Source organism: Protopterus annectens, chromosome 4.part1 (genome assembly GCF_019279795.1).
Source record: "Protopterus annectens isolate FY-2018-M chromosome 4.part1, PAN1.0, whole genome shotgun sequence".
Classification (NCBI taxonomy): domain Eukaryota; kingdom Metazoa; phylum Chordata; order Ceratodontiformes; family Protopteridae; genus Protopterus; species Protopterus annectens.
In genome coordinates, this window is record NC_056734.1 from 624,043,188 (window position 1) to 624,070,780 (window position 27,593).

The 27,593-nt window shown below is 39.3% G+C and overlaps 1 protein-coding gene across 1 annotated transcript in view; it reads right to left on the reverse strand.

Annotated features, from left to right (window-relative positions):
• The window catches only part of LOC122801255 (serine-rich adhesin for platelets-like), a 1,296,546-nt gene that overhangs the window by 76,425 nt on the left and 1,192,528 nt on the right, over positions 1-27,593 (reverse strand). The window contains exon 17 of the mRNA XM_044070807.1: positions 8,708-8,818. Coding sequence (XP_043926742.1) covers positions 8,708-8,818 — 111 coding nt within the window. The remainder of the gene's footprint in view (positions 1-8,707; positions 8,819-27,593) is intronic.

The window sequence follows — 27,593 nt, forward strand, 5'->3', positions numbered from 1 at the left end:
ATCCAGTCTGTACATTGTAATATTGTGGACTGGTTGCCATGGGGAAGTCCTTCTCATGGCATCTCTGGCAAGCTCATGCTCCTCCAATGTTCCCATAATGATTTTGTTGCTTCCAGATCTCGCTACCACCTTTTCAGCTCACAGAGATTCCTGGATAGCCTGTGTGTCCAGAGAATTTAAAACATTTTTTTGTCTGTCTTTTTGGGAAGATAAGTCAACAGATTTTCTTGAATAAAAACTTTCCTTAATGCTTCTGTGTATAATCAGCAGTTCACTACGGTCTTTGACTTTTTCTATTCTAACCTCCCCATTCCTGCTTAGGCCATTTCCAGCAAAAAAAAATTCTCTTTCTTCTGCAATATCTTTTGGAAGAGCTTTATTCTGTGTTGCATTTGTTGCAGGTATATGGCATAACTCTTACTTTCTGGCTACTATTGCACTACTTTTTTATACTACTAGTAGCAGTATTTATCTGTACCGTGGTTGATTTTTAGCTTAGTGGAATCTTGTGATAGTTAAACTGGTTGTTATTTTTTGTAATCATCCTGTTACATGTAGAGACCTAACTTCTGACAGTTTTTGATATAATGATTTGATATGGATAAGACCTCCAGCTTCTCAGAATGTAAAAAAAATATATATATGGTCATAAGATTACTCCTCAGCATCCATATGAATTTTGGGTGGTGTGCCTGGGGTCAGAACACTTAAATGCTGACTGCACTACCTATAAGAATTTTGATACCAGGATTCTTCTAGATATAAGATATAAACTGTTATTAAAAGATATACTTAAAGGTGAGGTTAAAAAAAGATAAAGTAAGACTTGAAGGGAGTGGTAATTCTACTGTCAATCACCATTCCCCTGCTAAAGTAGTTAGAACCGTTTCTTCTGTCTCAACAACAGAACAGGGCCTTTTAGGACCTTCACTGACATACCCAGTAACTCTGCCTTCAGGACTGCCTGCATGAATATGTTCAGACTCTGCTCCAAGTTGAAGACTTGGAAGTTTCTCCTCAGAGCTGATGTTCAGATATTTGTATTCCATACCATCATCTGCATTATCCATTACATCCCCCAGGTCTATAAACAGCCTTGCTGAACCTACTGACAGGGAAAAGGCAATGATGGCCTTTCTTAAGACCCAGCTGGAGTTGGATGTTATCTTAGCCCCTCAGTTTCTGGGCTGACTACAGATGATCCTCTGCTTTCCACTTCATGGGCTCCTTCCACAGATCCTGTTTTGGTGCTGGGAGTTTTGGGGTTGTCTATAGATCTCATGCCTTTTTCTTCGGCATCTTCAATGAACTTTTCATTGGTACCAAGTCACTGGGTGCCAGTGACTTGGACACTGGCCATGTTAGAGTTACTAGTCCTGAGAAACAATGCAAAGACACTGATACTGACCTCATCCCTTTGGGGTGTCCTGGGTGACAAAGTAGGCATTTACCACTCAGGGCTGAAAACCTGAATCGATGGCAGCCTTGACTGACACCAATGGCTGGTGGCACCATCGCCTTGGTATTTACCTTGTTGACAACTCCTTTGGTGTTGATGCTGTTGGCACTAACTGCTGTAACAGTAGAGCTAGCTCTGAGGAAACTGTTGTTTATAGAACTGGAACCGGCACCTGGTATTTTTGCCTCACCCTCTCCCTCCAACAAATTTGGAACTTTAAAGTCAATCACCTTTTTCCAAGCAGGGCCAGACACTAGAAAGTCTATCAGAGATACAGACAGTTTGAAAAAGGCTTCCCCTCCTGATCACTGCAGTGACTCTCTTGTAGTGTACCCAAGGAGAGAAAATGTAAAAGGAAACTACTTGACTCATCTTCTCAGTCCCCATTCTCCAAACACAAATCATCCATCTCAAAAAAAAAAAAATTTGGAAAAGAGGATGTGATCCTTCAGGAGGCCATCCAGTCTGCCCCACCAACAGCTTGGTTGGTCCCTCCCCTTGGCAGGATGATAGATTAGTTTGTCAAAGTGCATGGAGGAAACCTGACATAGTACAGCCACTTCCAAGAAAGCCTGACATAGTTCTTTGATTCTCTAATGACAGATCACACTGGAGCAAGAGATCCTGTCAACTGCCACCAAGAAACAGGCTCTAGAGGATGCCCGATGATTCATCCCCCTGATAAGAGTGTCTCAGACCATGGATTACCTTGGAAAGTAGGTATACATATCTAATCATCATCATCATTTTCTTTCGGCTATTCCCATTAGGGGTCGCCACAGCAGATCACCTGTTTCCATTTCTTCCTGTCCTCTGCATCTTGCTCTGTCACACCAACCACCTGCATGTCCCCTCTCACCACATCCATAAACCTTATCTTAGGCCTTCCTCTTTTCCTTTTACCTGGTAGCTTCATCCTTAGCATCGTTTTCCCCAATATACTCAGCATCCCTCCTCAGCACATGTCCAAACCAACGTAATCGTGCCTCTCTGGCTTTGTCTCCAAACCTTCCAACCTGGGCTGACCCTCTAATATACTTATTCCTAATCCTGTCCACCCTCATCATACCCAGTGCAAATCTTAACATCTTTAATTCTGACACATCCAGCTCAAACTCCTGCCTTTTGTCAATGCCACTGTCTTCAGCCCATATAACATAGCTGGTCTCACTACCCTCTTGTAGACCTTCCCTTTCACTCTTACAGGTACTCGTCTGTCACAAATCACTCCTGACACTCTTCTCCACCCACTCCATCCCGCCTGTACTCTCTTCTTCACCTCTCTTTCACACTCACTGTTACTCTGAACTATTGACCCCAAGTATTTAAATTCATCCACCTTCGCCACCTCTACTCCTTGCATCTTCACCATTCCTCTATCCTCCCTCTCATTCACACACATATATTCTGTCTTACTCCTGCTGACCTTCATTCCTCTTCTCTCTAGAGCATATCTCCATCTCTCCAGGGTCTCCTCCACCTGTTCCCTACTCTCACTACAGATCACAATATCATCTGCAAACATCATAGTCCATGGGGACTCCTGTCTGATCTCGTCTGTCAACCTGTCCATCACCATTGCAAATAAGAAAGGGCTCAGAGCTGATCCTTGATGTAACCCCACCTCCACCTTAAATGCATCCGTCACTCCCACCGCAGACCTCACTGCTGTCACACTACCCTTGTACATATCCTGTACCTGTCTTACATACTTCTCTGACACTCCTGACTTCCTCATACAATACCACAACTCCTCTCTAGGCACCCTGTCATATGCTTTCTCCAAGTCTACAAAAACACAATGCAACTCCTTCTGACATTCTCTGTACTTTTCCATCAACACTCAGAGCAAACATTGCATCTGTAGTGCTCTTTCCCGGCATGAAACCATACTGCTGATCACTAATCATCACATCCCTTCTTAACCTTGCTTCCACTACTCTTTCCCACAACTTCATGCTGTGACTGTTCAGTTTAATCCCTCTGTAGTTACTACAGCGCTGCACATCACCCTTATTCTTAAAAATCGGAACCAAAACACTTTTTCTCCATTCCTCAGGCGTCCTCTCACTTTCCAAGATTTCATTAAACAATCTGGTTAAAAACACCACTGCCATTTCACCTAAACACCTCCATGCTTCCACACGTATGTCATCTGGGCCAACAGCCTTTCCATTCTTCATTCTCTTCATAGCTATCCTTACTTCCTCCTTGCTAATCCATTGTACTTCATGATTCACTATCCCTACATCATCCAACCTTCTCATACATATCTACTACTATTTCAAAAACACATATAAGATTTCAATGGGATCTATCTGACATGGCACTAGGAGCACTGAAAAAGTTACCACACCAGGATAAATGTAAACAAGTGGCTACTATAAATACCACAGCTACAGATTCCGTGTGAATGCTACATAATGCTACAGATACAGCAGCTGGGTCAGGTATTGCCATAAAGAGAGAAGCCTGCCTCAGGATCACAGGTTTCACAAAACATTTCAGGCCTGCTTTTGCAAACACACCCTATGATGGAACCACATTATTTGGACAAAAAGTAAAGGTTACAACAGAATGAGTAGGTGGGTAGCATGCTTACTGCTGTTGGGGTTAAGTTCTAAGACCTTCAAAGACCCTTCACAAGGAATCAAAATGGAGCAAAGGACATTTGGTTTAGAAAATCCCAAAAGTCTCTGTACAAACAACACAACAGAAACTTTCATGAATATGGAGGTTCTTTCAGTGGCCACTATCCCACCGATGGAAGTGGGCCACATACCCACATGTCTCATGTTCCTCCCCCTTGACTGCAGATAGCAAAACATTAAGTCTTGCCTGTCACTTCTCTGGAGGTAGTCAGAGCTGCATTTCCCTAAACACTGACAATAAAATGGTCATCAGTTAGGACCAACAGAATCGGCAATTACATCCAGGGACTACTTGGTTCCTTTTTCACAAGCCCCACAATTGTCATATTCTCCACTACCAGATGTACCACCCCAAAAAAGACAGTGATTCAGGAAGTTAGCAACCTTCCAAACAAAAGAGCAATCCAAGACACTCCACCAGACCATATCACATCTAGGTTTTACTCAAAGTTCTTCTTTGTTCCCAAGAAGACAAAGGACCAAAGACCCACATTGGATCTCAGACGTTTGAATCAATATGTTCAAAATATAACCCTCAGAACAGTCATGGTGCAAACCATCATTTCCTATCTACAGGAGAGAGACATGTACTCTTTGGATCTTTAGGACACTCATCTACATATAAAAGTCGTAAGAGAGTTCAGAAGATTCCTACATTTCCAGGTGGGAGTCAATCACTACAAATTCAGACTCACCACAACCCCCCGAATGTTCCTCAAATGCACTGCTCTAGTACTAGCCCACGTGGGACAATGTAGAATTAAAATCTATCTTTACCTTTACCTGGACTGCAGGCTTAGAGCCAGCACTTCAAAACAGTCTCTTGTCAAGACAGGGGACTACTTGCTCCAGTTATACCGGACCTTAGGCATAACCATCAATCTTCCAAAGTCTCAGCTGGAACCAGCAGAGATGCCAACATTCATTAGCTGTCTCCTGGACACCCATTTGAAAACAGCACATCTTCCAGCAGACTGAATTTCTCCTGTACAACAATCAATCACAGTCCTGCTGCGGCAAGGCAAACAAACCACTGCAGTGGCCTTATGAACCTTTGACTTAGTAGCAGCAGCAACCTTGCAGATGTTTCTCAGCCAGGTGCCATAAGAGAATCCTTTAATGGACATTACAGATGCATTGGTCACAAATTCACAACCCAATGGCTCAGTCAAACAACATTTCTTGGTCTTATTGCAACTACCTTCAATTGTAGTTTCATCCACAAAATCTGCTATCAGGATCTCCTTTTATTCCCTTTCTCCATTCTGTATAAGTTAATATAGATGCATCTGCCTTGCAGTGGGAGCACTGCCTGAGACTGGTGTTCAGGGAAAGCGTCCACAGAAGTCCAATTGCCCATCAGTATTCTGGAGATGGGGAAGTCCTCTTATCACTGCATGCCTTCCAGGACTATCTTCCTTAGGGTTAACCTGCCATTCACTCAAACAACATGGCAGTAGTGTAGTATATCAACAGGCTAAGGGATGGGTATCCAGATCCTATCCATTCTGTCTGGAAGCAGTGAGGGTTTGGGAATGGGATATCAAATCACAGCACTTCTAACAGCAATGAACATTCCAGCTCAAGCTATCTCTTTAGTAGACAAACTGAACAGATCTTCTCCTATTCCCTCAATAGTAGCTTCTAAACATAATCACATCATGTGTGATCTGCTGCTGCTAAGGGAAGCTTTATTGTGATCTTTCTGCTTTTCTTTCCAAATGTAGCAACTTCTTTTCCCTACCTCTTCCATAGCGTCAGAGTCTTGGTCTCTTATATGCTTTACATCATTTCACCCTCATGATGAAATTCACTCAAAATGTCAGACTATCGAAAACCAAAGTCATTCTCATAGCCCTGCTTTGGCGTTGACAGTTATGGTTTTCCCTAGTATGGCCTCTCCTCATAAGGAGAACCCATCCAACTGGAGCCTCTTTACTTCCAATTATGGCCAGAGACCCAACATATTCTCCAGGAGTGAACAGTTACTAACAGAAGACTTACAGAAATAAGTGACAAGTTTGCAGTTTCTGTAAAGCAACAAGATCAAAATCCATATTTTGACACTCTCTTTGTAAAGGAGCATGGCAACATATCATTTTGAAGCAGATATCAGTCCAAACTGTCCACAAATGCAGACCATCTATTCAATCTATTATAACTACAAATCTATAACAGTTTGTCATACGCAAAATATATTTCTCATGTACAATATCGATATCCTAAGTTTGTTTGTGTCTTTCGGCTTTTCCCGGTTAGGGGTCGCCACAGCGGAACTCCGGTCCGCTAATGATTGGTAGTTGATTTTTATGTGCCGAGTTACCAGCCCTGACGCACAACCTTCAACGAAGGTATGCCCATTCATGCATGTCTCCACGCAGATGACGCTCTAGCTGAGAATCGAACCGGACAGCGTCTTACTGTGAGGCGACAATGCTACCGCAGCACCACCACCGCTAAGTAAGCATAGTTAAATGCCTACACAAAATCTATATATAATCTGCTAGAACTGCAGAGTTAATAGCTGGAATGTCAGCATTAGTACTCTTTAAAAAATCATTGAGTGCTGAGCAAATCTTGCTTTTAACATTTCTGTATGACTGTTCAAGTGTTACAAATGTTTATTCCAAGTATGGCTTTCAGACATTGACTCTCTGAAAATATTTCAATATGCACCATTGTTCCTATGGGCAAGTTAAAGAATTGGCATTCCTGCACTCCTGCTAAGTAATTGAGTTGTTAATCTAATTCATGGAAATTTCTGGTCTCAGTACATTTCAGCTCAGCAGCATTAATCTGAATCTGACAAACAGTAAATTGTTATACAAATGTTGGTAAGCATCTTTGGTGATATTCTGTCACACAGTTAACTGCAAGGATACCTTTCATAATCAAATGGTTTTACATACTTTATGCATATGAAGAAGCTAAGCAGCTCTCACACCTCATTCAAGGACACAAGACTTTTACATTTAGTGAAAAAAGTACTAACATACATGAAAAAGAATGCAGTTTTGAGTGCATATTACAATATAAATTCAGAACTATGCTGTCACTCAGATAACCAAAGAGCAATAAGTAGCCCAAATAATGGAGAAGCTAGCTGGGGAGAGAGAAGAATGACAATGTGCAGTCTGCTCACCTCTTCAAGATAAAGGACTGTGGATGTATACCTAGGAAGGCAGACTAACTATAATCCTGAATAGAGACAGAGCCCACTGCCCCACTGTGCACTCAAACTTTGGGACACAGCAGGCTTATACAGAGGAATGGCAGGGCTTTAAGCCAAAACCCTTCTTACAGATGTACCGATGAAGGTCACACTACAGCTTGCCACATATAAAGGGTAAATGGATGACAGCAGCTATAGCAGTGGTCTAACAGTGGCAGAGGCAAAATGTTTTAGGGATGTAGGAGGAAATCAAACCCACATGGATTATAGGAAGGAGAACATGACAAGAATCCACAGGGAATCCATCCCAACCAGAAAACAAACCTGAAAACCAAGCAGCAACAGAGGTAACATGTACCACTGCAACTCGCGAGTGTGTTTGTGTGCCCGTCAGTCTGCCTTGTGACAGAAAGGCATCCTATTCATGATGAGTTTCTCAGCTTTGCATCTACTAAATATTATTACAGGCTGAGGCTTCCCATGACCCTAAAATGGATAATGTGGTATCAGATAATGAAAGAAAGCTTCATAATAGGCATTTCTTAGTGACCCAACTGTCAGTTCACTTATCTTTGGCAATTTTGTTTCCTAAAATATACGTTTTCAGTTACAGTCAAAGCGTTTGGGCAACAACTAAAACTTTAACTGTGCTCATGGTGAAAGTCTCCAAGAATAACATGTTGAAATGTAAGATTACACATATTACTATGAAACTGCCATTATGTTTACATATAGAATCTCAAAATTTAAGTATTTTCAGAACTCCTCTTTCAGTATGTTTTTTCCCCCTCAGTGTACTTCATGAATGTCATCTACTGAACTGGGCAAAATGGCTTTGGGATTTTTTTTTTTCACCTTCACTCTGGAGGTCCATCCTTCCTTCTCTTGAGGGAGTTGAAGGCAAGAAGTCTGGTAGTCATAATGCAAACACAGCTGTTTTTTTTTTTCCTCCCAGTTTGCCTTACCCACTGAAACTTCACACTCCTTTAAGCACATTCACGCATGGCCCTAAATTCTAGACATGCATATTTTCATGTGACTGGGAATCACAGATTAAAGTCATCTGTTTCAGTCAACACAAAGTTTTCTTTAGCTGGTCTTTACAGCAGCAGTATATCTGTTATCCTATCCATGTGGATGACACACAGGCTAAGAAACTGTAAACACCACAACATTACCAAACAGGTTATGTGAAGCCTGGACATGCACAAGCATTGTGCTTTTTAGACTATGAAAACTTTGTATACTCATAAATGCATGTAAAGAAATACCCTGATATTATTACATTTTTAAATTCATCTAGTTTCATGAAAATGCTTTTTTTAAGTGCAAAGAGACCTGCTGTTTGAAATTATGAATTATATGACCATGGATTTTGTAATTCAGCTGTACAATAAGACTGTCATTTTATGCTGTAGAACTTACCATTAAATGTTCCCATGTCCGAAAAGGTGTGCTTGTTTTCACATTCCAGTTTTTACAGATATTCGGTTTTGCATCACTTACTGTCTGCAAAACATCTGTATCAGTTACAGTCTGCAAAATAAAAAAGCACAACATAAATACTTAAATGATTAATAGATTTCTTACCATACGTGCCCTGCATCTATACACAGCTTTCATTATTCAGTCCATTCTTTCGGGCTGCACTGCAAGAATAACTGATATATACTTCCCATATCAGAGTATTACCTCATGTGACCATCATCTCTCAAATTCAGATGTGTTTTGTGTAGTCAGACTCTGGACTAACACAGCAAGCTGAGCTCCTGTACCCACCAGTTTGTCACTATGCAATAAATAAGCAAAACCTGCAAGAAAGGTAACAAACAACATAAAGCAATACAATGTAATTATATAAATATGTACTGGCCTGACCTATAGGGCACATTAAAAGCAGCTGCTGGATGAAGGAACAATCCAGACACAGGAGTAATAGAAAGTTAATTAGCACCCACCGGGGAATATTCTCTCAGAAATCAACTGATGTGATGACTGGTTATTTGTGATATGCCTGATAACTTAACAAATGAAGTTCTTCTCAGGGAGTGCATACAAAGAAGCCCAAGCATCATAAAATTTCCTTGTAAGCCACAGCAGGAAAATAATCATAAGATAAAAGCTCATAAGGCTAAATTGTGTAACACAGAAGAGCTAAAGGTTTCAAGTTCTTGGAACCATAGTCTGAGTTAAAACTGCTTCATGAAGGTGTGAAACAATGACCATGTGGCTGCAACTAGGATACTTTTAAAGCAAGCAATCATTACTCTGGTAGAATGGCCTTTGACAGCACTATTTGATGGTGGGCAGGAAGACACCTGAAGGCAAAAGACAACAACTGGAAATCCACATTAAAAGGATTTGATCAGCCACTGCCATCTATTACCTTTCAGGAACTTATGAATCAACTTCAGTTACAGCCCAATCTGGTGATGCACATCCAGGATATGTAGAGCTCCATCTGCCACAGTCTCCCCTCCATTCAAAAAAAAAAAAAAAAAAAGTGTTGGGGAGGGGGGATGTACTACTTTTAGGAAGAAATGTAACTGGATCCCAAGGAATACATATTCCCTGAGAAAGGCCAGATAAAATAAGTTCAAAACAGAAGAACGAATATAACCAAGAAGCAACAGCTCACGTCCAGAGCAAACACCAGAACCTGGAAGCAAATGATGTTCGACCAAAATCCTTTATTTACACGTTCGTTATCCACAGAAAACGGACAGCTCACAAATAAACACACCAATGCAGTCAAGCGCTTTCGCCCGGGCTCTCCCAGGCTTTTTCAAGACAATTAAAAACTGGAAATATCTTCCGTTTTTATACGCTTTTAGCTTCCCAATCATACTATTATTGGTTGTAATTGAATTAAATTACTTGTGCTTAATTAAGCCATACTTGATGCTTAAAGCTGTATTAGCAGATACTTTTCGGCTTGTCTTAAAACTAGCTTCAACAACAATGTTACACATACGTTTTCACTACATAACATAACATTATTACATACATTATTAGGGGTCCATAAACAACAAATTTAATTGAAACATATAAAATAAAAATTTAAAAGTTTGTTTTTCTTGCAAGAGACCAAGTAATTAAAAAATGTATAAAGATTTATGACTATAAGCAAGTCTTATTAAAATGCAATCCTTCAAATTTTTTAAATAGCATTTATAAATAACTATTATGAAACAATAGTTATTAATAATAATAATAATAATAATAATACGGGTAACTTCAATGTACCAATGTAAGTTACCTCTTATAAGAATAAATACTCAATGATTAAAAAATTCTGCTAAAAAACTTTAATAAAACACTTTTAAATATATTTATCTATTATGTCTACTTTACAAATGATCTTACTTTACTATAAGTTGTGTAAATTTAACTTAGTGCCAAACAAATATGGACATTGCGAACTTCTTTTTACCTAGCCAATACTGAAACTGTCATCTTATATTCATCCTTACTCTCAACAAACAGAGATGTCCTTGGGTATAATATTGCTTAAATAAACCAAAAAAACATTAGGATCATTATCACCTTTACATTGGGTGATTTCACTATAGTCTTGCTCTTCGTAGTTTAAGGGCACTGTTAATACTTATGGCGTCATTAAGACCTGGTGGTTTTGTGGCATTTAGTTTAATTTGCCATAATAATTCTTTATATTCTAGGGATGCCTCCCAGTCACCTCCTCTTATGCTGGTACTTACTTGTTCTAACACCAAAAATTTCAAGCACATATTACCACAAGTTACAGAGTGCTTAAAAAATGCATTAGATTCTTTTTTATTTTTGACTTCATAATTGTGCTCATATATCCTTCTTTTTAGAGTCCTTTCAGTTTTTCCAACATTAAAGCTTAAACAATATTCACAAATTCCCAGGTACACAATTCCTTTGGAGTTGCAATTAAAGTGACCCATTGGAAATATATTAATATTTCTAGATTTTAAATAAATCCCTTTGTTGTGTAATATAAAACTACATTGTTTGCAAGAATTGCATTTATAGGTTCCTCTGGTGGGCTGATTTATATTATTACTGGTTGGTGCATTTCTTTCAAGTAGTTCTTTCAAGTTACAATCCCTTTTTCTAACGAATTGGGGTTTAGTGGGAATACTTTTTTTAAGCTCATCATTAATAAAGAGAATAGGCCAAAACTTATATATAGTGTTCTCAATTTCCACATTGCCCTTGTTGTATGTGTATAAAAAAGAAGGCTTCTTAAATCTATCATTCATGTTTGTACTATTTCTTGGGTTTCTGTGAAACCCAGTAGTGGAGGAAATTGTGTGCTTCTCTTCTGAGAAATTTCATTAGCCAACATTATAAATAGGTCCATTGGATAACCTTTCTCCAAAAATAGCTTTTTCAAGTATTCCCTTTCGTTGTTGAAAAGACTGTCTGTGCTACAGATTCTGGATGCTCTTATTAGTTGACCTTTTATGATCCCCTTCTTTTGAAACAGTGGGTGATTACTCTCAAAATGTAAAAGCATGTTTGAGTAAGTGTTTTTTCTGAAAATACACGATTCAAACTGTTTAGATATGCTATTCTTCCTTAAGGTTACATCCAGATACTGTAGTTCCAAAGGGTTGATTTTGTATGTAAACTTTAAAAAACTGGTAGAGTCATTAATATGTTGTATGAACTTTTCAAATTCAGTAATGTTGCCTTTCCACAAAATACAAATATCATCCAGGAATCTTTTATAGTGAACAATATTTTTTACCCAACTTGTTGAGAAAATAAATTTGCTTTCCCAAAAATGTAACACTAAATCTGAGTAGGCCGTGGCACAAGGTGTGCCCATTGCAACCCCTTTTTGTTGTTTGAATAATTCTCCATTGAAAATAATAAAGTTATTATTAAGTATAAGTTCCATAAATTCAACTATTAAGTTGATTATGTTGCTGCTGAAACCCGATTTTTCAATAAGAATTCTGCTGAACCATTCTATACCGATGGTATGGGGTATGCTGGGGAATAAGTCCACTATGTCGATGGTAACCATATAGTTGGTCATGTCAAAGAATTCACTCTTTATCCCTTTTAAAAATTCCCATGAGTCTTTGCAGAGGCATTGTATTGATGAAACAAGTTTTTTGGTTGAAATATCAATAAATTTGCCCAATGGTTCAGTAATGCCTTTTGCACCAGCAACTATTGGCCTAAATTTTAAGGGATCAAGGCCCTTATGGACTTTTGGAATGCCAAATATAATTGGCGTCAGTGGTTTTTGAACATAAAGATAATTAAATAACTTCTCATTCAGGACTCCTTGCATGAGATGATCTTCCAACTTGAATTTAATATTTGCATATGCAATATTGCGTTCATTAATAGAGACCTCTGTGTATTTTTCTGTATCATGTAAAATATTGGAGATGTGTGCTTCATATTCATGTTCGTACATAAGAACTACTCCACCCCCCTTGTCCGGTTTCATTGCTCTGATTTCTTCTTGTTTAAGGTACTTTATGGTATCAAAGTAATCCTTTGTGAGGTTATTAGTATTTTGTTCCTTTCCATTCTTTAAAAGACTTCTGAATTCTGTTTCTACCATATCCTCAAACACTTTCAGGACAGGATGGAGGGGTGGATTAAATGTGCTAGCTCTTTGAAAGAGGTTGTTGGTATTCTGCTCACCTTTAAAATAAATATTCAAATTTAAATTTCTGGTGAAGAGTTTTAGGTCCAGAATAGTTTTTGAGATGTTCATGGGCTTCTCAGGTACATAATGAAAGCCCTTCTTAAATAATTCAAAAAACAAGTCATTTATCATCACATCAGTGTAGTTGTAAATAGAGAAATTCCCTTGTTTTGCCACCGTACAGGTTGGCATTTGAATTGTTTCTATCCTTAAAGAGGGCATTGGAGCAACTATCTCTTGAATTTGCTCCACCCCTGGGCTGACTGGTTTGTTTCTTTGTATACTTGTCTCCCTGGGGCATAGTGAAAACCCTGATCCTGAACCTGGTTCTGATTGGGTTTGTAAGGCGGTCTCTCCCCTCTTTTTGGGGTGTAGTTTTTATTTTGGCCGCCATACCCATCATACCTCTCATTATATATTCCTCTTGCCATGTTTTTATAATTGTAATTATAATTGTGTTTTCTGGGGAAAGCCCTCTCTGCACTTTTTGAAAATATATATGCTACCCCATTGTTATAATCTTGCAAATCTCTTTCTAGCTTCTTAATCTTTCTTTGTACAATCCTATCACAGTGGTTGTCTACTTCTATAAATGATTTCTCATAGTCCCTTTTAATACATGAAAAGTTCATATTATCAGTTATGCTGGCATTAATTGAATCAATGTCAGCAAGAAGTGCATTTGTTTTATCTTCATAATCAACCACCATTAGTTTCAGTAATTCCAGGCCCGTTCTGTCATACAAATCTGAAATTTCATTAAATAACTTTGAACCTGGAATGGCATTATTGGGCATTTTGTTAAAGCGCAGCCCTTTAGGTACGCGCCCCACTCTAATGCACTCATTCAGGTATTCTATTTCCAACTGAGTAGTTTTAAAGGAATATAATTTATTATTAAATTCTACAACAAGTTGCTCAAGTTGAACATTATTAGAATTATCATTTTTGTCAAAGTTCATCATACCTTCAGCAAACCTATAATGTTTGCTAGTCCATTTTTTAATATTAAAACTATTCTGTGCAGTCCCTTGCTTCGGCGCCGAACTTGAACCCTTTTCATGCTGCTCATTTAGTGTTTGGCATGAATTATGGAGATCTTCTGTGATGTCAACAAAAGTGTTCCTTTTACGTTTGACTACCGGTTCCTGGTTGTCCCTTAAGTTTTGTTGGTTGGGCGGCAAGCCTGTTTTACCATTACTGCCTTCGTTCAGCAACAAACCACTAAGTTGTGAAAGCAGGCAGATAACCTGCTTAAACTCCCCTCTGGTAACAGGCGCATCATCAGGACGTTCAACGTCATCTTCGGTGCTTAGAATAGCAGGAGTCTTATTGAAATCCACAGTCCCAGGATTCTCGGCCATGATACCAAAACAGTAACAGTAATCCAAAACAGAAGAACGAATATAACCAAGAAGCAACAGCTCACGGCCAGAGCAAACACCAGAACCTGGAAGCAAATGATGTTCGACCAAAATCCTTTATTTACACGTTCGTTATCCACAGAAAACGGACAGCTCACAAATAAACACACCAATGCAGTCAAGCGCTTTCGCCCGGGCTCTCCCAGGCTTTTTCAAGACAATTAAAAACTGGAAATATCTTCCGTTTTTATATGCTTTTAGCTTCCCAATCATACTATTATTGGTTGTAATTGAATTAAATTACTTGTGCTTAATTAAGCCATACTTGATGCTTAAAGCTGTATTAGCAGATACTTTTCGGCTTGTCTTAAAAACTAGCTTCAACAAAAATGTTACACATACGTTTTCACTACATAACATAACATTATTACATACATTATTAGGGGTCCATAAACAACAAATTTAATTGAAACATATAAAGTAAAAATTTAAAAGTTTGTTTTTCTTGCAAGAGACCAAGTAATTAAAAAATGTATAAAGATTTATGACTATAAGCAAGTCTTATTAAAATGCAATCCTTCAAATTTTTTAAATAGCATTTATAAATAACTATTATAAAACAATAGTTATTAATAATAATAATAATAATAATACGGGTAACTTCAATGTACCAATGTAAGTTACCTCTTATAAGAATAAATACTCAATGATTAAAAAATTCTGCTAAAAAACTTTAATAAAACACTTTTAAATATATTTATCTATTATGTCTACTTTACAAATGATCTTACTTTACTATAAGTTGTGTAAATTTAACTTAGTGCCAAACAAATATGGACATTGCGAACTTCTTTTTACCTAGCCAATACTGAAACTGTCAACTGGGAAGCTAAAAGCATATAAAAACGGAAGATATTTCCAGTTTTTAATTGTCTTGAAAAAGCCTGGGAGAGCCCGGGCGAAAGCGCTTGACTGCATTGGTGTGTTTATTTGTGAGCTGTCCGTTTTCTGTGGATAACGAACGTGTAAATAAAGGATTTTGGTCGAACATCATTTGCTTCCAGGTTCTGGAGATAAAATAAGTTCCCCAAAATAAGCTCCCGAGATCTGACACACTATGATAGATAATGGCCAGCAAAAATTCTCTAAGAAATGAATTTCACAGTTATCAAAATATCAGACTTGAACAAGATGCAGACATACCTACTGATCATGAAATATAACTGCCAAAGAGAAGAAAGATTCTTCAAATGAGGGTAAACAATTCAGAATTTTGTCAAGGAACTTCTTGATCAGCCTACTCGGAGACACAGTACTGCCCTCAACAAGGACATGATGGGGAGAAATGACATAAAAATATACCTTCTCTGTGGAATGAGAGCCAGCTCATACAAGTGCCACAGGCATAACTGCATGATAACCAAATGAGACAGCACAATATCTCTTTTTTGCACACATGGATAACTTCTTCCTTTCAGGCAGGCTTTCAGGAAGGTATATGTGACTTCAGACATCTCTAAAAGCCCTGCCAAAAAAACAGTGGGATCCAAAGATCCAAATTAAGAGCTCAGAAGTGAAGTTACTTGTTGCTTCAACTGTGGATCACTTCCTTGTCTTGAACTTGTAGCATTTCTCTGTACTCCTGGTATTTTTGTTCTATGTAAGAGACAGACACTTAATTGGCTGCATATTTCACGTTTTTTTTTTTTTCATTGGTTAGATTGTTTGAGTGATACTTAAATACACAGTGAATTTCTGGGCTTTTGTCTTTTTCTGAAAATATTTCAAGCCTACATAAACTAATGCACTGCTCGTGATTCCCTACTGTGTGAGGAAAGTAAACATATATTTTCTTGTCTGTGAGTGATAAAGCTGCTTTCTGTTTTACCTACTCCATTTTGTTTTCTGTTTTAAGAAATCTTCTTGGCCTGGTGTTTTTGTTCTATATGAGAGATATACACAAATTAGCTAGGCTGCTCATTTCACGTGTTTTCATTGGTTAAAATGTTTGAGTGATACTTAATACACAGATATTTTCTGGGCTGAGTGATACTTAAATACACAGAGAATTTCTGGCCCTTCCTCTTTTTCTGAAAATATTCAAGCCTGCATAAACTAAAGCACTGCTGGGGATTCCCTGATAGTTTTCCCCACTCCAACTGTAAATTGAGAGCTCCTCCTTTTCTACACCACTGTTGATATCTTGAATTATTTATTTGCCTTTCCTTGTGCATATATTGAAAAAGTAAATTTTGACTCACATTGTCTGTTCTACTGATTTACTTGCTCTGAATTCATTCTCTAGCTAGCTGTTTGATAAAGTAGTGCATTTGTACACACTGGCAATCATTTCCTTTTACATCAAGAGGTCAGTGGATTTTCCCTCTAGTGCACTAGGAGGTAGCAACATTTGAGATTTATGCATGTAGTTTTATTGGCTGGAGGGCTTATCAATCAGTTTATTTTGTTTTTAGTGCCCTTATAAATTTTGTATAATTGAGTGGCTCTTGGCTATTTTATACAAAGTGAAGACTTTTATTGAATAATCACACTTCTAAAGCTGTTTATAGTATACTGCTGTATCCATATCCAAGTTGGTTTGTGGTAACATTTCACTCTGGACACTCCTTTACTATGCTTTTACATTAGGAGAACTGGCATTATTCATCTAGTGGCATCTATCTGAGCTGAGAAGCACACAAAAGGGCTCCAAGTATTTTTTTTTTGCATTTCTCTTATATATACTGTGACAGCAGTTTAAAAAAAATGTACCGTCTGTTGCTAAAAAATGTACAGTCTGTTGCTGCTTTAAGTAGTTAACTGCACTGTACTACATTGCATCTGTTAGTTGTAGGGCTGTTGTAGGCACTTTGTGTAGTCTTGTTACACTTGGTCTCCAAACTAGCTATTCTATATTAAGAAGGTGTTTTTCTGTACCCTTGTGACAGAAGTGTGCTGCTCTCAAGTGTCTGAGTTGGGGATTGCTGGTGGAAGGCATATTGTGTGCTTTCATGATTGGTAGTATGAAGAAAATGAAAATACTGTCATCTGTGTTAGCATGTCTGGCAGAAGATATATGCATATTCTTAGATTAACTTGTATGCCAGCATGTCTAATTGTGAAAATGTAAATAAGTTTTTTAAATGTTGAGTATCTCCCTGTTTATACCAAATGTTTAAAGAATCTGTCAGTGTTTTGATACATTTCTAATTGCACTTGTTTGTGAGGGAGATTCTAAAGTACAAACTGTGAACAGTAGGTGATATCATTAGAATGTTTCTTTGTTGCTATGTGATTATCTGAACAGCCGATTGACAGGAAAAATAACATTTACAAACAACAGGCTGTTATTTTTAAAATAAGTCAGCTGAGACTGTTAAGCTGAGCAGTTTGTGAAGAGTAGCAGTTAGTTGAGAGTTACAGTCAGTTACAGTGCTGTGCAGAAAATAGCCGGAAAAAGAACTCACCAAAAAAAAAAAAAAAAAAAAACTAAGCCTATCTTTGCTTTGTTGTTATGTTTTAGATTAGATCAGGGACAGCATTCTCTAGTTAGATTAGGAAAGTTTAGTTATTTAAATAGAGTTTTTCTAAGATGGACGGACTTCTGTTTTACAGTTTAATTTTAAATTTGTGGTGATTGAATTCTGCTGTTTATTGAAAGTTATTGATTTACATTCTTGTAATCATTTTACTTAATATTAAATATTTTCATTAATTTATATTGTGGCTGGACAATCAGTGTGTTCTTTACAGTTTAGAGCATGATTATACCTGTTTGATACTCCACAGATCACTTCGAATGCCTGGCTGCTTCTAGTCATAGCTATCATTTATTTTGATATTTTATTTTTAATAACTGACCACCCTTTGAAGGGTGTGTAGACCTATCTGACTCTGGTGGCAATGTTACTGTTTGTATTGGAGAGGGACCTCAGTTCAAAATCTGTGTCAGGCTTCCCATAAGTGTTTGAGTATGTGACATTTAAATTTATATTAAATGTGAGGGAGTCAGAGGTCTTAAACTGGAACACATTGTTCTGAAGTGGATGATAGGGTATTACATTTGGGGTGGACAGAGGTATATAGTCCAGTCCTAGGAAAACAGAGGGTGTTCCTGTTGTGCTCTTACAGGAAATTGTGGAATTTTACTTTTGTGTGCTCTGGTGTTTTCAGTGATGTTCCCACACTGGAGTCAGTGTTGAGGATTGAGGCTCCTTAATTACTGACTCAGGTTTTATGTGGGGAACGTCACATATTGGTGGCAGTCCGGTGGGATATTATCTGGACATCACAGGTAGTTAGCTTAAAATTATTTCTCTTTGCTCATATTTAAGCCTCACATTTGTGTGGTGCTGCTCTTTGTGCAGCAGCAGTTAGAAGTCCCCTTGTATTGATGTAAATTCCTAGAAACTCATTTTTTCCCCTAAACAGCTGTCATTGAAACCCTTCCAAGCTTTTCTGCTACTCTAGGAGCAATTCAGTTGCGCACTGAGCAGTCACCTTACTGATCAACCTTAGCTCACAGAAGGAATTGGTCTCTCTTATAAGTCTTAGCGTTGCCCACACGGTCCTGTTAAATTAACCCATTCCCTTCCCTAATAAAATATACAGTAAGAGCCTGCAATCATAGACAGGCCATTTCCCCATCATCTCTCTGGCCAGCCTGATAGACATGGGCATCCTGAGGCAATGTAGCAATAGTCTCATGAATACTGACAACCACTTACTCCTGAAACAAATACTTTATGTGAGAGGTGTAGCTACACTATGAAATTGGAGGCAAGATTCTAACATAAGTACAAATTGAATGCCAAACAGGTTGTCAGCACACACACACTTCCCACACTAAATAAGGACACAACAAGTAAACCAACATATGCAGAGGTACTCACTAGTAACTTACCAAAAGATCAGAGGCCTCTCAAATGGAAACCACTTACACACATAACAATGCAAAAAAAAAACCAAAAACACAACACATAACACACACACCAATATCTCAACAAATAAGCCCATAAAGCATTAACACCATAAAACCTAATGTAATAGTCATAGGTGACTCCACTGTAAGACAAAAATGCTCACCTCACCAGGCTGGACAAACAGCGTGTTACGGTTAGGTGCTAGGATTCATCAAGTCACTGCAGCACTCAAGTCACTCAACAACAAATACTGGTATGACTCTGTCATAGTCCATGTGGGGGTGAATGACTTGAGAAGTACCTCACTGGACTTTATGATGAAAGACATGACTGAGCTCTCAGACTGTGTGTCACAGGCAGGTATCAGCCTAACCTTAAGCAGCATTTTATCTTCTCCAAAGATGATGCCACAATACAAATAAAAAAAATGATTGACTAACAATTAGCTTAGCTTTTATTGTCAGTCCAAGGAGATCCAATATTTATCAGCCTGGGAACACATGGTTGACAGACCACACTGCTTTGCCAGAGATGGTCTGGCACCAGACTACTCTAGGCTTTCAGATACTGGCAAATGCATAAGCCACCCCTATTGTATCTCTTTTAGGCAGTGTCAAAATAACCAACCACCCAATCAAACAAAATCCTCTCAAGATAAACTCAAGGTACTGGTGTTTAACTCTAGGAATCTAAACAAGAAACTGCATTCACTGAAAAGCACTCCTCACTTTGGATGGTGCAGATGTCTGTACAGTCACCAAGACATGGTTCAAAGGCACACAAAGCACCTCAGCCATGCATGGCTACAATGCCTTCCATACTTTCAGACCACAAATTGAGCATGAAAGAACCAAAGGAAGAGGTTAAGTACACCTCAAGACTGGTCAAAGAGTATGACAATCTTGAGCTACTCCATGTCCAATTAACTACAGGCAATGCCCCTATCACATCAAAGCTAACTATAGATCCCCCACTATGAAACAGAAAAGCATACTGCATACCTGGACTTATCAGAGTCACTTGCCATACAGCCCAACACGTTACTCATGGGTGATTTTAATTATCCTACCCATCGACTCAGAAACATATATGATGACAAACATGCTGGCTGAGAGGTTCTTGGACTTTGTCAATGCAAATGCTATGGAATAGCTAGTCAGCACACCCACAAGAGGCTCAAATGTCCTGGTCCTGGGCACAGTACTCAGCAACAAGGGAGGGGATTGGAACCCCCCATGTGATGTCCTCCCTGTTAAGATCGGACCATAAATCAGTCTCATTCAATGTAATTATAAGACCAAACACCTCAAAAATGGTTACAAATTTTTCTAAGATAAATTACCTCCTATTAAGTGATGGTATAAGAAGTTTCAAACCCCCCACAAATGCAGATAATGCATATTCCTATGTAGAGGTGTACACCAATGCTCTGTATAACCACTTAAGAAGTTGTATAGAATCATCTGTACCCGACCAGATTAAAACTAGGTCTTGCCAAAAAACAAGCCACCCTGTTGAATCCCTAGTATAAACAGGCTATACAACAAGAGGAAGAAACTAATGTCCAAGGACGAGAGAAATGGCTCAGCACAGGAAAAAAATCCCTCTGTAGCTTAAACAAATTAGAGATCTTGTCAAGTCCTCCAAAGCTAATTACGAAGCAAAAATAGCATTTCTAGCCAAGGATAATCACAAGGCATTCTTTAACTATGTCCAAAAGCTAAAAGGGAATACCCTGTTATGTGCTGAATTAGTTGTGGATGGCACCATCCATGCTCCACTAGTGGTAATAGTCAACCTGCTACTGACAGATTTGGAGAAAACCTCACCCCCACCCGTCCCCTCCAGTCATCCCCCAAAGTATACCTGCCACCATTCTTCAGCCTATTATCTCAAGACAGCAGGTTATCTCGGCACTCTCCAAGGCCAAAAATATGGCATCAGTAGGTCTAGACAACATCCCAGGTCACCTATTAAACAATTTAAAACATGACCTAGCAGACCCACTTGGATTGCTGTTTAACCACAGCCTGAGAACTGGCTATGTTCCAGTGGAATGGAGGACAACAACAGTAATCCCTTTGCATAAAGGGGAACCATCAACTGACCCTGGGAATTATAGGCCCATAAAATTGACTGGCCTTATCTTCAAGGCCATGGAAAGAATCAATACGGACCTTAGTAACAAGGACATAGATAATCTCCAAACTCTAGACCCAACCCAGTTCGGATTCATTAAAGGTAGATCATATGCCTGTTAAACATGGTTGCCTTCTTTGAGAAAGTGACCAAGGCCCTGGATGAGGGAAAGACTGTGCATACCACATACCTTGACCTAGCCAAGGCATTTGACACAATCCCCCATTCAGGTATTATAGATAAACTTTCTCAGATGGGAATTAATCCCTACATTACCAGATAGCAGATTGGCAGCCAACTGTCTTACCGACAGGACACATACTGTCAAAGTGGGTGACTTCATCTCTAGCAAAAGATCAGTCACCAGTCGTGTACCACAGGGTTCTGTGCTGGGTCCCTTACTGTTCAGAATTTATTTCTTAGAAGTTCAGGCAAACTTGAACAGCCTGTGGCTGACCAAGTTTGCTGACAATTGCAAATTGTGAGCAATCATTGTGTCCCCCAATTATGTTAACATACCGCAGACAGGGTTAATGCAGAAAAATGACTGGTGCCAAAGCCATGGATTAAAGCTAAATGCAAAAAAATGCATTATTATTCCCTTTGGTAAAGCTGACATCCCTGCTAATTACATTATAGACAGCACCTCCCTAAGTATAGGCCCACTGGTACATGATGTGGGTACTTAGGCTGACAGCAATCTGAACTTTGAACACTGCATATCCACAGCAGTAAGAAAATCTTTCCATGTGGCACATCTTATAAAGGCATTGCATCTAGATCTAAGGATATTATAATTCCATTATACTTGGCCATCATTAGATGAATAACTGACTACAATGCTCCCTTTTGCATGTACCTCATCAGACATCTGCAACAATTGGAGAAACCACAGAGGTTTTTCACCAAGAAATTACATGGTACACAAACAAGTCTTACATGTAAAGACTGAAAGACCTGTCATTGTATTCTGTCTCCTACAGGTTGCTAAGGGATGACCTGTGCCTGGCTTACAGAGCAGTCTCTGACCCAGCCCTTATGGAAATGCCACACATTCATAAATCAAACTACAGGAACCTCTGACATTAACAGGTCATGCTGGAAAGACAGCTACATCTCCCAGAGACTGCCACTTCTCTAGAACAAGCTTTCAAATCACATGAAACAGAGACCCTCCCTGACCCTCTTCAAACACAACCTAGATCAATGGATGGGTGACTGCAAATTCACTACTGGGGTGGTGCCCATGTCCCTCCTGGACAGATGAAGTTGGCATCAACTACCATCATCCCTTACCTTTGCGAGTTTCACACATCTACCCACTGACAATTGGGGCAGCTCCGGATAAATATGGCTATGTTTGAAAGGGCTCTATGGCCATTAGCCTAGTAACCTCATATGAATCTTAGATCTGAAAGCATAAAATAATACCCTTTTTGTCCATCAAAAGACAGTGAGGATGAGCTTTGGTCCTTTTCTGAACTTTATGATTAAACATGTAAGCAGAGATAACAGCAGTAGAGCATATTCAAATCTTCCTTGACACAAAAGGGTAGTACTGTTATTAATTCTAGCTACACTGACCAAAATAGGGTAATACTGTTTTACATTACATGTGCTTGATGGCAGAAGGGAACAATCAGACTATCTAGTCTGCTCTTTTAACTACCTTAATGTTTTATGTCATCTACATCACAATCTTCCCCATGCCCTTACCAATGCTTTTATGGACTCCCTCACCACCACCCACTCCGGTTGCCCATTCCATGAGTTAACAATCTCTCACTGAGGAAAAAGGACGTTTGGAGATGCATACAAATAGTTGGTCAATACTATTTGCTGTTTGTAACCCCCCTCACCCCTCTGTCTTTCATGTTCAGATTGACACCTTCACATCTCCCCACTATCCAGTCTCTTCATCTCTTATGGGCTCAAGTCATCATCAACCCCCTTTTTCCCATTTTCTACATGGGGTTGTGGTGTTGTGTCAACTGTCACCATCTCTCTTTATTCATTTCCACTCTCCTGCCTTCTTCGACACTCATGCCAGACTGTTGCAGGTCTTCTCACATACAATCCATCCACCTCTTTGCTGGATGCCCTTGTTTCCTCTTGCCTCCTTCCTGTCTGTCCTGAATCTTCTTCACGAGATTGTCTTCTGCTTTTCTGCACTTGTGCCCAAACCACCGTAATCTGTTCTCTTTGACCCTTTCTGCAACTGGCTTCTGCTCTTATGTCATCATTTCTTTGTCTGTCCCTCAGTGTGCATCCTACCACCAGTTTGAGGCACTTCATCTCCATCACCTCTAGCTTCCTTAACTGCTCTGCATTTACTGCCCAGGTTTTTGTACCATACAATAGGGACTAGTCACACTACTATTTTGTACACCTTACTTTTCCAGCTTCTTTGCATTCTTCTGTCATATACTATACCTAAGACACTGTGCCAGTTGGCTACAGCCCCTCTGATTCTGGCTTTGACTTCCTCATTCAGACTTCGCTTCTCCTCAACCAACCTTCCTAGATACTTAAAACTGTTAACCCATTCCAGTATTTTCCCTTCTATCTCAGTTCTCAGTTTCTTCTGATTTCCCTCATTTGCTGCCATTACAAATGTCTTATCTGTGGCTCAGTTTCATCCCATGTGCCTTTAGTTTTGCATTCCATTTCCCTATCATTTGTTTAAGTTTTTGGTCAGAGTCTGTCTGTAAAGCTACATCATCTGCATACAGCAGCTTTCTTACTCTGTCCCCACCAACCTGTTTGCTAATGTAGTCAATCACCAGTATGAACAGCAGTGGACTCAGAGTGGAACCATGACACATTTTCACTTCCACTGGGAACCCCGCTAGAAGACCAAACACTCTTTCTACTTGAGTCACTGGGCCCTATTACATAACTTGCACTAATTCTATCAATGTTTCTGGGACTTTGAACCATGCAGGACTGACCAGATCAGCTTTCTTGGGACCCTGTCATATGCTTTCTCCAAGTCTAGGAATGCCTAGTTAGACTCTTTCATCATCTCTAGCTTCTTCTCCACTGTCTGTTTCATTGCAAACATCAGGTGATTTGTGCTGCATCCTGATCTGAATCTGAACTGCTCATTTCCCATCTTACTTTCTACTACTCTGCATATTCATTTATCAATCACCCTGTCCAGAGCTTTTATGCAATGTGACAGGAGTTTGATACCTCTGTACTGTCCACAATCGTGAATGTCTCTTTTGTTTTTGAACACTGGCACTAGTATTCTTATTCTGCAGTCATCTGGGATATGTCTTTTTCTCCATACTGCTAGGAGTACCCTCAGGAGCAATTTCTCTCCTATCTCACCCAGAAACTTTATCATATCTTCTGTGACTTCATCTGAGCCTGCTACTTTCTCTGACTTCATTTTCCTTAGTGCTGATCTTATTACTTCTATGGTGATCTGGGTCTGGGGCAGTACAGTTTCTGTGGGGTTTTATTTATTCAGAACCTGCTGGAAGTACTCCTTCCATCTGCTGTTGATATCCTGTGCACCTCAACTCCATGGACTCATGTCAGAAGGACATTATTTCCTTGAGCCTCTGGTCATATTCCTTCACCTCAGCTTCATAGATTTTATTCTGGTAGACTTCTTTAAATTCCTTCTAGCAGCCTGATGCCTCTTTCCCTACATTGCCTCCAGAATTTCCTACAGTACTCAATATGTGGTCCGATCAAGGCTCTGTTGACTGTGAGGACTACCTTTTTGCTTCTGGAATTTATACCTTGATGATATACCCAGTCATTCTGTTTGCTGCTGCCACTGACCTCTCAACTCTGCTCTAGATAATCCAGACAAAGTCCAATCAACACTCCTAAGATCCTTATCCTCCTGTTGCAAGTTTCAAAGTCTGAAATGCATAGGCAGTATTTAAATGTCTGGGACTAGAATCAGAAATCTGAGCCAGAAAAGATCTAAGCAACATGCAACTGTCCAGGTCAGAAGATAAAACAGTCACTAAAGGAATTTTATGGACTCAGTAATGTAGGATGAAGGGGCAGTCATTCTGGGTTCAAAGTGCTGGAGGCCCGTGATCTGCAGATCCCAAATTGGTCTTCAAGGCACTACTGGCATTCAGAAATGAATGTTGGTAATGCATTTGCTGTCTGATCAGAAGTGCTTAGCACTCAGTGAGTGACATACACTGTAGCAACTGCTTTCTACAAATGCATCAAACAGATTGCTACAGTGTAAAACAAGAGAGCTTTTTTCCTTTTACAACTGAAACATTTTATGTGCGCTGTGTGTGGCATAAACTATAGCAAATGTTTGTTATAAATATAGCAAGCAATTTCCTTTTTTCCAAGTTGAAAGAGCTTTTTGGAGGGGGGCACATTGGGGATTGCCCCTGGGCACCATTAAAAAAAAAAAAAAAAAAAGATAGAGCACATAAATATGACCCAGGATTGACTAGCAAACTTAGAAATGAAGGAGCAGAAAAAACAAAGGCAATGCAAGGCTGACTAATTACTCTTGTGCAGCATGAGCCAATAGGGGAAGTCAGCCACCTATACTAGCTCACCTGTCCTGGGGAAGGGAGGCAGTCTTGTCAAGTGAGACTCCACCTACTGCAGAGAAAGGTGCATGGCCTGCAGCATATAGGCAGAGAATGTAATGGCAGCCTTAATGTGGTATGTGCAGAAATGCTTGTATTGACAAGAAAAGGCAGCACTGGCCTTTGTGTCTGCAATTACACTTGTTGGAGTAGGCTTTAGAGCAGAAAGTTCCTTCATAGCTGCCTGGGTGACAGATATACTATGACTTATACTTCTCCTTGTGATGAAGAATGAAATGCTGAATGTAATGCAGAACTAGATGGCAAGTTTAGGCCCAGGGGGTAAAAAAAGAAAAGAAAACTGTTAGCACAAGATATAGCTTTAAATGAAGTTATGACTGGGAAGAGAGTTTTGAAATATTCAAACAACTAACAGGTACTCTGATATCAAAATACTTTGTTAGCCATCTGCATTGTTGCAGAGAGGGATAAAGCCTTGTCAACCCATGTAACCTGACTTCAATTAGCTGTTCATATGCCTGTTGAGGCTAACAGGGGAGGAAGTGGGGGATTAAAAGGAATGAGCCTACTTGCATCTCTGTCAGGGTGTTGGGGTGGGGTGCATGCACCAATTTCTTAGATGGAGACCAGAGAAATGTTCAAAATGTACTTGGCCTAGGAGGTTCAGTCATTTGTGGACTTACATCACTCATGAGATGACATAGCCCAAGCTTCGCCCACTGCATGCCTCACCTAGGAAAACAGAGCACATGTGTAGGAGTTAGGACCACATACAGAAAATACCCTGATGGTTGCCTTAATCATGACCCTTCTTAGTCAACTCTCACCCTGGTAGGGGAAAGAATGGTTCAAACTGGCCATGAGGGGACTGATGGGTGGCATGTAGTTCAAGGGGGGACATACTATGTTGTATTTAAGGCAGTTGAGTTTAAGTAGATAGGAGAGGAACTTTGACTTTACAAGATAATACACCAGCTACCAATGGGTCAAGACTAGTTAGTAATGTACAAATAGAAAAGGAATTTTTGGCAAATTTGTACTGATGTGGGGAAATTTCATGAATATATACACAGTAAAAAGATCAGGTGGAAATAGATAAACTACTGCAAAAAATTCAGAAAGCTCTTTCATTAAGCAGCAATCAGACTATAGAAAATGGATCCATAGAAACTATAATCTAAAAGTGAAACACAAGCCACTCAAGGGACTACATGCAGTGGTGGCTGGGGACTTCAAATCAAAGGGGGGGGGCTGCAGAAGACAGCTGAATCGGTGGGGCCAAGGGGAAGGGGTGTGGCTAACCAGAAAGGGGTAGGGCTATGCTCAAAACTACAAGAACTGGGACTTTAAATACGCTGCCCTGGGTGCCAAACCATCATTATGAGAGTCCAATCAAGACAAAATTAAGTTTAGAAAAAAAAATATTTCAATGCATTGGCTACATGACAGCTTACTTAATATCTAGATGGAAACAAAAAGGGTGTGAGGCATGAAAACATAAATTACTTTTTAAATACATTACTGAAATGCCAGTCAAAATCAAGTGTAGAAAAACAAGCAGTACTCAGCTCATATCACATCTCCTTGCACTGCAGTTCTAATTGTAATTTATATTCAGCTTTATAAAAGTACCAAGTAACATGCTGAAAGTAGCAATCTCTGATATCCCCACTTGTA